The sequence below is a fragment of the Myxocyprinus asiaticus genome, chromosome 38 (genome assembly GCF_019703515.2).
Source record: "Myxocyprinus asiaticus isolate MX2 ecotype Aquarium Trade chromosome 38, UBuf_Myxa_2, whole genome shotgun sequence".
In the NCBI taxonomy this organism is placed as follows: domain Eukaryota; kingdom Metazoa; phylum Chordata; class Actinopteri; order Cypriniformes; family Catostomidae; genus Myxocyprinus; species Myxocyprinus asiaticus.
This window is the reverse complement of record NC_059381.1, coordinates 23,547,619-23,561,623: the sequence shown is the minus strand read 5'-3', so window position 1 is coordinate 23,561,623 and position 14,005 is coordinate 23,547,619. Positions and strand designations below refer to the sequence as shown.

General features: G+C 35.7%; 1 protein-coding gene across 2 annotated transcripts in view; it reads right to left on the bottom strand.

Annotated features, from left to right (window-relative positions):
- The window catches only part of ppp3ca (protein phosphatase 3, catalytic subunit, alpha isozyme), a 72,665-nt gene that overhangs the window by 43,310 nt on the left and 15,350 nt on the right, over nt 1-14,005 (bottom strand). For both annotated transcript variants that reach the window (XM_051676773.1, XM_051676774.1), the window contains exon 2: nt 3,908-4,108. In XM_051676773.1, the coding sequence (XP_051532733.1) occupies nt 3,908-4,108 (201 nt within the window). The remainder of the gene's footprint in view (nt 1-3,907; nt 4,109-14,005) is intronic.

Here is a 14,005-nt window from a genome sequence, read left to right as displayed (position 1 = left end):
AACAAGATTTTGCAGTTTATCTGCAGTCCCAATATTAAGAAACCGATAACCAATTGAGTAGTAAAGAGTGTATCTCGGTAAAAAATCTTGGTTTAAATTATTAATTTTGACAAATGAAGTCAATAAATGTGGCATGTTTCCAAACAGAGATTTTGCCATTTATTGGCTGACCCACTATTAAGTGTGACTATCGCTTAAAAATTTCAGTCAAATGGATTATTGGTCTACCTCTATGTTATGACCGTGTGGTAGTTTTGAGCAGGGATTTTAACATCAGCTACATGAATTTTCCAACTCATCTAAATAGCAACTTCATAGCAACACCCCTGGCCCACATTAAAAATCTAATTATACAAACAAACAAAATAAAAACCTACTAGATGCTAAAACACCATTAAAAATGCTGTAATTGTGGAGAAGATGTACTATCTGGGTGAGCAGAATCACATTACAAAGAAAAATTAATCAAGCTATAGCTATTATCTCTGAGTATTTTTATTTTTTTGGTGCAGTTACACAAGGACCTGTTTCTTTCAGGAGTAAGCGGCTCATACGCAGATGAGACAGCGGAAATCACAGCCAGCTGGTGTGCTGACACACTTCCGCAGATGGACCAAGTACTCAAGTACTCAACTCTATTGATTATCCTCACAGACTGATAAAGGCAAAATAATGGTTCTCATTAAGAGATGGAGAGATGTACTGCTCAGAGACTAGCCGTCAAAAAGACAAAAACATGGTTTGTGTAGTAAGTACATTACCCTAGTTTTAAAGCTGTAGTGTGTAAATTCTGAGCCAATATCTATGTCTAACAATTGGTTTTAAACACAAACAAGTTATTCTTGTTTAGACAGATAGATAGTCCAACCCTAAAGTCACACCACTGGTCAGAAAAACAGATAGCAACACCCTAAAATCATAACATTGGTTGAGCCAGTGTTGTCGGGCTGGTTGAAATGCTTAAACAAATAGATCAATATTTTGAAAGCCACCCAGTATTTCTACTTTTTAGGGACATCAACCAACAAATGGCTTACTTTGAAGCCTTTTTGATATGCTAAAGCTCTTCTAGACATGGGCAAAATTCCCTTTAAGCACATATACGCATTTGAAAATTACAGCCTCTCTCTTTCTGGTACGAACAAAAAAATATTGATGACTCACACTGCACTCACTAATTTTGTCCAATCAAATGGTCTCTACAATGAGAACATTCTTTCATATACCACCTACTTCTGACTAGCAATGGCAAGTAGCAAATTATGTTTATGGCTTAAAAACAAAGACGTTAAGGCATGATTTTTAATGAAACTGTTCACTAAAGACATTGCAGACATTACAGTGTGATATTCTGTAAAACTGCTTTGAAACTATGTGTTTTGTTGTGAAAAGCGCTATAAAAATTTAAATTACTTGACTGACTTGAGATGTAAAATATAGGCTATTGTCTATTTAAAAAATGACGAGCCATTACATACTGTATGTTCTCCCCAACTTCCTGTTTCAAAAGGAAATACATCAACACAGAAAAGAAAACTGCGCTCGTCAAGCCAATTCACTTGAACTTCAAGCTGGGATAGGAGAAAGTATATTAACATCAAAAACTCATCAGCTTTAAATACAAACAATTTTCCATCTGTTCCCTTCTCACAATTGGTGCGATGACAGGTACAGAGGAAATTAATATACATGAGTAACACACAAACACACACTCGCACACACATGCAAGTGTTGCAACTTTAAAGTGACAGCTACCTTCACAGGCAAACTTAATACGGAAATACCTCCGAGTGTTTGTTCGCTTTGCTGCCTTTTGTTTTTGTCAGCCTTGTTCATTTTTGAACTTCCAGTCGGCTGCTTTGGAGCTCATTTTTGTATTTGAGGTCAGGATTGTGCACATTCTCTAGTCTCTCAAACTCATGCTGTCACTCTGCAATTTGATCCTGTTTGCCGACTCTATCAAAAGAGGATGTCACGAATATACAGTCAAAACATGCAGATGGCATCATATAAAAACCATATGACGTTCACACACAGATACAAATTTACAGATGGTCTTTTCTGACAAGGTTCTAGTCTCCAATTCTAATTTTAAAGGAATAGTCCACCCAAATAATAATAATTTAAAAAAAAAAAAAAATATCTGTCATTATTTATTCATTCTCATGTTGTTCCAAACCCATATGACTTTATTTACAAAAATAGATATTAGGGAAAATGTTAACCTCAGTCAAAAAGATGCAATGAAAGTAAATAGCTTGCCTTACATGTCCTGTTGTGTTTCACGGAAGAAAGAAAGTCATACAGGTTATGAAACAACATGAGGGTTGGTAAATTTGACAGAATTTTCACTTTTGGGTGAACTATCCCTTTAAAGGTGCACTAGTTAAAGTAAAAAAAGTACCCCTAAAATGTTTAAATGATGTACAGTCATTTAAGATGAAGACTATAGCCATATCAATGGCCTAGAAAAACCTGTTTTATTCTACATGGGGCAGGTCGCCCCCACATGAGCTGGTCATGTTGAGATCACATGGCCACTTTCATATCAGCCAGTGAAACATGAACAAAAAATTACAACATGCACTTTAAAGAAGACTGATAGGGCACCAGCAGATCAGCATCCAAATCACAACACGTGGCCTGCTCCTGAAAGCTGAATATTGCTGCCTTCTGAGGCTGTATACAGAGTTAAGTAGGCATCAAGGCATGTCCGAATTCGGTATTTGTGTAGGGCACTATGAATTTTTTTATTTTTTTTTTCAAAATTCTGCTTTATTTTTCCCAAATTCCGTGTTTTCTTATTTTATTTTAAATTTTATCATAAAAAAAAAACTAATTAAATTGAATTCATATAATTTTAATCAAATGAAAAACAGAACAATTATTTTTCAACATACCATTACATTATTGTTTATTAAATTAAGTGCTTCTATACAGATTCTCACAGTACAATTCAAAACACAATACTGGGTTATTTGTTCATTCATTTATTTTTGTCACATACAGTAATGCACAGCAGAGTATCACAGTATTAATGAAAGCATTGATGAAAACTTTCTTGCTTGTGAAAAATTGCTTAAATATAAAGTTATTATTATATATTACATTTTACTATACAGTAGTAGTATATTTCTGTTGCAATCTCACGCTTCTAGTTATATTGAGCTTTTATTTTGGCGGAAAGACGAAAGAAGCAATTGAGTTTGAATGTTTTGATGACAGCTTTACGCATCTGGATAAGCAGTTCGCTATAAGCCTGAAATGTGCTTATTAATCCACAAAAGGCTGTGATTTATTCATATAAATATCATCTGTATGTGCTGTGCGCTTCACAGAGCACTCGTGATGATTATGTTGAGGAGCTGATTGGTATATGAGCGGTCTACTTCACACATTCCTTTGAATTCTGTTCTTATAACGGGTTCCGCGATTCCATCTGTGTTTTCCGCTATTTGCATCACATCCTGAGTACCGAGATACCTTCATCTGGTCAATTTTTGAAGGCAGTATACATCCAACCTTCGCTGCCTTTGATATCCCAAAATCCTTCGTTCAATGGTTGGTTGAAAGACTAAACGAGACATCTGATGAGTGGTAATTTGTTTAGAATTTCCCCCTCATTTTTTCAACTTATGACTCCATTTCTACAGAGAAACAATTATTGCAATTTCTAAATATTTGCTTGGTTGTGTCTAAAGCTCAGTACAAATAGTTTTAGATCATTAGACATGATTTAGGATGCCTTGGAAGGCTGTCCAAAACCAGCCTCCTTACGAGGTGCCTTCATTTTGCAAATCGCTGCCTTTGAAGTCTGACTCGGCAGTGAGGTATCAAAGGCAGCTGCCTAATCTTTCAGATGCAACCATGCTGGTTTTTTACCAGAAAGGAAAGAACCAGGAAGTACCTGTGACAGGTGCCTCTATGTCCAGCATGGTCTTCTCCTGGCGTAAGATGGAGGCCCCTTCGTTGATGATTCGGAGGGCCACAGTCTCCTCCACTCTGCCCTCCTTAGTGAGGTGGGCTTTCAGTAGATCCACCCTTGGCTTCCCCTCACAGTCAAACACCTCTTTCATGGTGAGGCGGTTACTCAGGGGGAAGGGCACGGCTGAGGGGAGCAGAAAGCAGAAAGAACACATCAAAGCAGAGATTAACTAACTTTTGATGAATCAGGTAAGTTGTACCATTCTCACTTGTACATTGCTTATAGCAAAAGTGTTGTTAAATGTCCCATTTCAAAATTTCATCTGGTAAATATTTATTTTCCCTGCTGAGAACCCCCCCAGCTTAAACCAACCTAATATAGTTTGCTGGTCTTAGCTGGTTTAAGCTAGTCTAGCTGGCCAAGCTGGTGTTTAGCTGGTTTGACGCATCAGCCAGGTGGACTCCCAACAGAATTAGCCAACAAGTTCCCAAAACCAGTCTAATCATCTTTGTAAAACGTTTTAGGTACATTTTATCATTTAGATGAGCTCCAGGCATCTGAATTATTTATTAACAATAATATGGTGGCAAAATACAAGTTCATGTGTCAATTAAATCAAAATGCCTTTCTGGACAGCCCTCTGACAGCTTAATTCCTCACAAATTGTTTTTCTTTAATTATGGATGCCTCTTAAATGTCATTGCTTCTTTGTTTATATAAATTTGAGCGTTGCAAAATTGGCCTTTTATCACAAAAACAAAGCCTGCACTGCAGTAGTTGATTGACAAGTCATAATACCAGCTGCTTATTAAAGCTGCAAAGAGCTGACATATGAATAATAATTGATAAATATTTGATCATTGATTAAGCGCCGATCCTCAGCTGAGTGAAAATTCAATTTAGAAATGAGATGGAGAAAACAGTATCTGCACCAAAAATTGGGGCAAAGACAATTTCTTTCTGCTATGACTCACTAATGTGTACACTGATAATGTGGGACTTGGCTTCAACAAAACATTGGCATGGTGAATTATTTACGCGCGTGCGCTAGCGCAGATTGGCCCCGCACTGTACAGAAATAATTACGGAGTGCAATTACAGTGCCATTGAGAAGAAATTCTAAACATTCATCGGATACACAATGGCATAGTCATTCAGAACAGAACTTCAAAATACAGAGACAAGGGAAACTATGGCAATTCTGTGCCATCTGGAGCAAACCATGGATTTTGTATTGCTGAGTAGTGGTTAGCAAAAACATACAGTGCATTACTCATAGAGACACAGAGAGCAAGAGAAAAATACAGTAGGGGAACTGGGGAGGGAACTTCGGGGCATAGACTCAACGTGATCAACACAAAGCTAAATAATTCATGTTTGACTTGAGGGGGAAAAAAGAGAAATCTCATGTTCCTGCAGCTGGGATAATGAGACCAGGCCTGGCATTGGGATTTTAACAGCGGTAAGGAACAGCCCCTTTCACAAGAGTGTGTGTGGGTGTGCTTGTGTTACTTCCGTGCATTTGCACTTGTTCAATCTCTCAACACAAGTTTCTGCCTGTTTGTGCTCCCTGGCACTGTATGTATTTTGTAAATATAATACTTTACATATTAGCTTTAAAGCAAGATACAAGTGGATGAGGAAGTCCATTCATTCTTCCCCAATTCTTTTCCATACATATGCAAACTTAAGCACAGAGAGCTGCAGTGTTTGCTAATGTCAAGCAGCCTTTAGCATAGAAACTGGTAATAACCCAGAGATTGCTCAAAGGTTGCATTTAGGCTAAGTATCAACTTTTCCTCAGACGATTCTCCTGAAGTTCGCAGGAATAAGAATAGACACAAATGAAGCAATTGTTGACATGCAGTAAGAGGATAGATTAATCAAATGAATGTGGATAGTAGGCGATTTCTCAAATAATTTGGACTTGGACGAGTTTGATGAGAAATGTTTGAGTTCATATTGAAATCTCTCACTTTAGATCACAGATGTTGGTATCTAAAAAATCAGAGCACAGTTTGTGACCAATGTTGGGCAGTAGCACTGATACAAACAGCGAAACTATTGGCAGGGTTGGGCAGAATAACAAAGTATTCTAGGCTGAATACTAAATACTCTCTCTTAAATGTATTCAGTAATATAATGATACCTCACATAAAAAAAATTACATATTCAGAATACTTTTAGAATACACATTTATAAAGGCAAGGCACAATTAGAAGAATTATGTGTGATATGTCATTATTATCTTATCTGAACCGCTACATCATTAACTGCTATTAACATCTAAGTGAGTCTAAACAGCCAGCTAACTATTTGTCAGCAAATTTCACGAACTTAGCACAACCTTGATTTCTTTCAATCAGATGTGGAGTTGGATGCTGATGTTTTTCTTTATAGAAGGCAAAAGGCAAACAGACCCAAAAGCCCCTAAGCAGGATTGTTTGTGAATGTTCAGAATGGCATTTTTAATGTTCTTAACTATTTTTTGTATTTTAATGTTCTTCTTAACCCATTATTTGATTGGACTGACAAAGGTTAATACATTTTGACTCAAAATTTGATCAGAAATGCAAATTAACCATATTTTCGAGATGATAACTGTATGCCACTTGCAGAAATAAAACATGCAACACTGTGAGGTCCTGTGACAACAATGTAGTATACGAATGATTTGAGCTTGCTTTCCATATTTAGGCCTATTTATTCTATGTATTTTCTACTTATATTACTGACACTTGTATTTTTTGGGTGCTTTTAATTTTTTTCTTTTACTCCTTAAATTTAATTGTCAATTTGAGATTTTTTTGTGAATCACTTTGTATGATATGTTAAATAAATGTATTTACACAGCACTTACAATCACGGGAAACAATGTATTAGGGGTGGGCGATATGACCAAAATCTTCTATCACAATATGAGTAATTTTATATCATGTAATGACATATATCGCAATATGATCTTTTTCTGGAAAACCAATAAAAATTGGTTAACATAATAAATAACCATACTGTAATGGCTATTTTTGGAAAATCCAGTCAGTGAAATAAATACTTTTTAAATGAAAACTACTCTAATATTTTATATTTAATTATATTTTTATATTTTAATATTAAATGAAAACTACTATAATTTTCTCCTTATTTAGAACTTGACAAACAGTCAAAGTTCAAAATAAAATGAACACTTGGTTTTAAATCAACCTTACCATAATACACAATTTCACTTCATGCCACATTTCGGTCTGATATGTTGTTGACCAACATTATTATAAACTTTCCTCAAGAAATTCAAGATCTTTTCAAAGCAAAGTAACAAAGAAAATATTACATAATCTTAGTAAAACAACGAAAATAACACATCTTGCAGAAAATAAATGTAAAAAAATATTTAGAAACACTTCTTGCAAAAATAAATAAATAAATCTTTTGGCTTTTATAATATTCTTTAGCATGCTTCATTCTGAGGTGATAAAACAGATGTTTGTATTACCACAAGTGATTACTGTTGCGTGACAGTTTGCAGATACATTTTTCTAATCTAGTACCTGTTTTAACAACAAGCGACCTTTCATTTTCTTGACATTTCTATTGACCATATCAGCAATAGTTCTTCAAATGATGGATAAGTAGTACTCGGCATGTTAAAGAGACGATTCATGTGTCTGGATCACAGTGACGCTTTCCCAGCAGAGTGTATCAGAACACGGTGGACTGCTACATCCTCTGCTATAGAGCGCTCACAACTGGCCCGAAAAATCAGAACTGCAAAGAATCAGCAACAAGTTTGTGGGCACGTTTGTGGCGTTGCCTGATCTGCATAATTCCTTTAGTGAATCTGGCGCTAAACCAGCGTGCACAAATTCTACCGGCCGCAACTCATTCCCTACTCAAGCCTGGTTTCAGTCTCACGTGAGGCATTGCCACTGATAGATACGCACGTGCTGCGCACATGGATATTTATATATCGTGATATACATAATATAGTAAAATCTCTATCAGTTGACACTTTCTATCGTCGTCACGATATCGGCACATCGCCCAGTACTACAATGTATCATGCGCTCGAATGTAATAGCTGTGTAAAAATGTGACTGTACTGATTCTGTTGCACAGCTGACATCGCGCTGATTTAGACAAAAACATTACGGTGCGGTTTCCAGATATTCAATCCCGGAATGATTATACATGACTAAGACGTTGTATTTTCATTATCTAGTGTCTATCATCCATCCCAATAACCAAAACCTGTGATGCTATAATCTTAACCCTGATTGTGTTTTCAAATTAGCACAATTTAGCACAAATTAGCCCAACACAGCTCACATGCTGCAGCTGCTATAGGGAAGAGAGAGGAGAGGACAAGTGTGCGGCGCACATCTGAGCTGTTAAGAAAAACTGTTCAGAAAAACAATCAAGTTTCTCACTTGATTGACAAGAATTTTTTTCTTTCTTCCTTATTTTGTGGTCATTATGAGAGAAGTATTCTAAAAGTATTCTAACAAAATTTTATGCTGAATACAGGTGCTTGAAAATGTAACGGGGGCTAAATACAGAATAAATCATTTTTGTATTCTGAATACATAACGCCGTTACATGTAATCCGTTACAGCCCAACTCTGACTATTGGTTTAATTACATTTCTCATTTAAATCATGTCTTCTCAGTAGCAAAACTATTTTATTGATTAAGTAGCGGAGTAGCGACGAAACGCTACAATGTTACATTTTCCCTGACAATATTTCAGCAATCAAGTTGTGTGTTCTGTATTTCCATCACTGTACTATGATGCCACCACAGTAAGCTACTTTTGAGCATTTATATTTTTTAAACAACTGACTTTCTGTGTGTGTGTTTGTGTGTGTGGTAGTATAGTTTTCTGCTCTACTTATTTATATATATTTATAGTATGAAGTATGGCTTGATCTATTACATAGTTTAAATGTAACTTGTAATGTAACAAGCTACTTTCTCTACACAATAGCTTTCAGCTTTGCTTAGCTTAGCTTGCTAACTTTTCTTTTGGAGATGTTTCTTGTTTTCTAATAAACATGTATTAGATCAAACTACAGCTGACTATTCTTAATATTTAATATTTATAAAAGTATAAATTATTAAGTAGCTTAAATGTACCAAGCTACTTTTTCCATGTAGCTTGTAGTGTAATTAGCTACTTTCTTTAAACAATAGCTGTCAGCTCTGCTTAGCCTAGCAATTTTTTCTGTAGAGTAGTTTGTATCTTAGCTAGCTAAATGTTTTAGTAGCTAGCCCAACACTGTTTGTGACATTGTTGAAATCACTTCTAAAACTCCCGAGGTGACAAATGTAAAATAAAAGACCTTTAAAAGCATTTTTTGGGGTCTCCATTTAGTCTCATTGCTGTCTACAAAAAAGAATTTATGATAATTTGTGTGATTTTCGATCAAGCAACAGTGACAGCGTTTTAACAAATCGTTTGGCACCTTTCTGTGGCTGAGAGTCCACCAAAAGGCGTCACCGCACAGTGAGAAAGACAGAGTGAGAGAAAAAGACAGAGATTACATACTCATCATATGAACATAATGCTTCTCCCCCAAGAACATAATGTCCCTATTTGTCTCCCATCTTCGCCTTCTCCAAATTCTCTAGGCACGCTAAGACACATTCACACTGCAGCTTGAATGACAGAAAGATGAGGAGACAGAAAGACAGTTTGTGTATATGAACAATAATGAGATGGTCCAAAGCGCACAGTGTGTGGCCTATTGGTGTGAGAAGAGACTTAATAGGAAGAATGGACAGGAGAGAAAGCGGAGAATGTGTGAAATGCCTGACGAACAAGTCTCAGTGGGGAGGAATGGAGAGCAAATGAATAGAGAGAGAGAGAGAGAGAGAGAGAGAGAGAGAGAGAGTGGTTCAAGGGTGAGGTGGAAAACAGAAGTTTGGCTCTTCACTTCACAAGATGTTGGACTGTGGTGCATGTTGCCGAGCAACAGCCAGTGACTACTGAAATGTGGCCAGTTCAGACTCAATATACACTGTGATTTGGGATTAAATCTCAAAGGTCTGCAACAGCTCTATCTTTCTTAGTGTAGTGTAGACAAAAAAAAGAACCAGGCTGAACGACCAATCGACTAGTCGTCCAACAACTGACTAGTCCAGTGGTTCTCAACCAAGGGGCCGGTACCCACTAGGGGGCCTCAGCACACTTACAAGGGGGCCTCAAGATGACTTAAAATTAATTTAAAATAAGAAATATTAAAATAATTCTACTTAATTAAAATGCTAAAAAATACTTTAAGATATATGCCTACAAATTATAAACTGACTCTTTCTGAAACTTCTAGAATCAAAGATTATCCATGATTAATTATTTTAATCAGACACGTCTAGTTTTGGGCGAGGGGGCCTTCAAATGTTGTCTTGGACAGTGGGGGGCCTTGGAGTCAAAAAAGGTTGAGAACTACTGGACTGGTCGACTATTAACAATAGTATTTTTAGTGGTGGTGGTTTTAATGGGAGACGCATTTCTCAAATTAATTAAGAGATGCAACTTCTTGGAGAGCGTTTTTACATAATGATAACTTGCTGTGCTTAACAGTGAACAACATCCCTAGTAGACACCACAAACACACATACACACACAAAAATGGCATGTACTCTTAATCTAATAAACAGTATGGTGTGCACTTCAGCAAAAAGTAGCCGAGACAAGCAGAAAGGAGTCGTACTCTCATTAGGAGTACCTCAGGTGAGTGTAACTTACACAAATTTACATTTAAATAAAAAGGTGCAGTACACAGAGGTATACCTTTCCAGGAGCAAAGCATTAGACTCATATACAGGAGTATGTACAAAAATGAATCAAGAAGGGGCCAAAAATGCACACATCAGAGTCAGATATAGCTTAAGCTAACTCTAATTATGCTGAAATGCACAAAACCTTCCGTATCGTTCTTAAATCTTCTTAATGATCTGAAGATATAGCCTAAGCTCTGTACCAAACCTAGTGAGCTGCGCTTGTTGTCTACTGCCTACATAGGTAGATACCTTTTAAGGCAGCACCCTAACCATCATGGAACCTCAAAGGTGACTGATTTGCAATGCTCTACATAGGCAGCAACTCTGCACACTACACAAATAGTGCTCTTCATGTTAACTGCATGGGAGACTCAACTCACAACTGATTCAATTATGTCATAATGTTAGAATGTTACTAAGCTAATGTACACCAGTGCTGCATCCGACTACCCATACTTAAACGCTTAAACGCCATAACTACCAAGTGCTAAGTGGCATTTGAGACTGCAAGGCAATTTTATAAAAACATTTCGGAGGGTCAGATGAAGATGATGATTGGTGGGCTAGATATGGCCCACGGGCCACCAGTTGACTAGCCCTGCAATACACCATAGAAAGGATCAAAATATATTGCACTCACAAATATTGGACAAAATAGCACATTTTTCATGGGACTGAACTATTTTTATAGATACTTTTCAGTACTGAATTAAATGTAAGTACATTTAGAGTTGACATACTGTATCTCTCGACTGCGTCTGTTATCTTGGATTGATTTTTTCACAGTGCATTATGAGATTGCCTATGCTGTAAAGAGTATAGTTGATGCTGTATATTTATATATCTTATGTATCATTTTGCTGTCTACCTTTTGGAACAGCTTTGCGTCTTTAAATACTGTCTAGGCAGTTCACTAGGAGTTATAGGGTAATTCCATATCAAATCAACAAAATCTAACTTTCCCAATTGAAATGTTTTATTTTGTTAATACTTTTTCTGAAGAAAGATAATGATGATTAAAGCCAAATATTAAATGCCATGGATCAATATTTACTGAGTAATACATTGTTTTGTTCAAAATTAAAATGTTTGCCAATGACTTCGGATCAAAACTACAGGTCAAAAATATAACCTTAGAAAGGCGGCAGCATCATTTAAAAAAAATGTTTTTTTTTTTTTTTTAAATAACAAAAAAAAAAAAAAAAAAAAAATAAAAATAAACATAATATATATATATATATATATATATATATATATATATATATATATATATATATATATATATATATATATATTTATTTATTTTTTTTTTACACAGAGATAGGTAGGTCTATTACTAAAATCAGTTGACGTTAGCATCCCTTGTTGCATAATATACCAATGGTGTCCAAAAACACTTTATTGTGTTGTTTTTCCAAAGCTGGAGTGCCTATAATTCCAGAATATATCTGAAAATCATTAAGATTCTGGTTTAGAACAAACTATCATTTTTGTAGCTTAATTTTAAAAGCCCTATATCCATCTGAATATCCAAAAGCACCATCCAAAATTGTTTAAATTTTACCCATTTTCAATGGTCAAAACCCAAATGTGGGTAGTTTTTCCTATCCAACAAAAAGTTCTTAAGTACAAATAATGTTGGAACAAAAAAATGTGCCTTTTTTTTGTTGACATAAAAACAATTAAGTCAAAATATTGAATTTCAAGTCCAAAAATATAGCCTAGTCTCAGATAGAAGTAGCTCAGTGTGGTTTTTTACTTTCTCACAATGTCAAATGAACTCCAATTTCATTAGTGGGGACATCTTTGTATTTCAGACTGTGTAACTGCACATTCCTCTCTGGATAAATCTATTGTGGTCTTCCCTCACATTCTTCTTAACAAGCCCTGTTATGGTTGCCTGTCTTTATGACTGTCTTACATTGGCAATATACGACTCTATTACATCACAGACATTCTCTCTTTTCTCTCTCCTCCTCATTTGCTGTGAGGATGGACAAAGCTTTGTGGGAAAGCTTTGGATACATGTGAAAGATTGTAAACCTTCATAGTAGACCAGTACTAAGATAAACAAATATTTTTGCCGTCATTTTTTACTTAATCGGTTATCAGTTCTTCAATATTGTGTCTACCAATAAATGCCAACTAGGGTCCCTAAAGAATAACAGTATGATCAACAGGAAACCTTTGTTCACATGTTATTTGACTTTTTAAGTAATAGCAATTCATGCTAATGAGAAATGTTACAGAATTGTTTATGTCTGCATTTTTAGATAAAATATAATAATTGTTGAAGTATTCAAGACATTTTTATTTGTATAGCGCTTTTCACAACACACATCATTTCAAAGCAGCTTTACAAAAAATTATGCTTTAACAAACAAAAACAAAAAAGCTGTAATATAGTAATGACTTCGAGTCATATTAGTGCAGTTTAATAAAAAAACATTATTGTAAATTGCGCCTTAAAATAAATAATACAAAAATAAGTAAATTTTATTTATATTTAGACCCCTAGTGAGCAAGCTCAAGATGACTGTGACATTCATATATTATTTTTGTTTTTATTGATGTAGTATAAAAATCATTATTTAGTTATTGTTGTGTAGAATATAAACAATTAAAAAACGGTTCTCAATAACGGCTATCAGACAGACACTTAAACATAAGGGTAATTGGTATTGGTACAGTCGTACAAAATGATATTGGTCGATCTCTACTCCATAGCAGTAACCTTAAGGAACAAAATGTCACTGCATATTAGACCAACACCTGTCAGACTGATCTAATAGTGAAATTGGAAAGAGCAGGCTGACTTTTCTTTAGCACAAATCGGTCTGTTCTTACCAAAATTTTAAACACTGCTGCCATTGGCCAAAGCGGTAAGTGTTGTTAGGCGTATGGGCACTTCTGAGCTCCATTTTCCAGGATGAAATGTTCAGTGAGGGGTGCCAAAAGCGAGTTGTGAAGTGAGTTGTTTTCAGCTGTTCAAAATGTAATACAGTGAAGAGAAATACATATTTTTAGGAACTGTACTCCCAACCCAAACCCCAAACCTAAACCTACCCTTAAGTGGAATAAATATGTGATGTTGGAGGGAAAAACACAACCTCCCAATCATGCTGAATAACTCTTAATAACCTTTTCTTTCCTTTTTCCCCCCCTTGTCTACATCTCGCATATCGACTACGTGCATTAATTTTCTCCTCTGTGTTTTGCATGGATTATTGCATCAGTCTCAAACCTCTGCTGATCAGGAATCACATCGATATCAAACCCTCGCTGCTCAAGAACAATCAT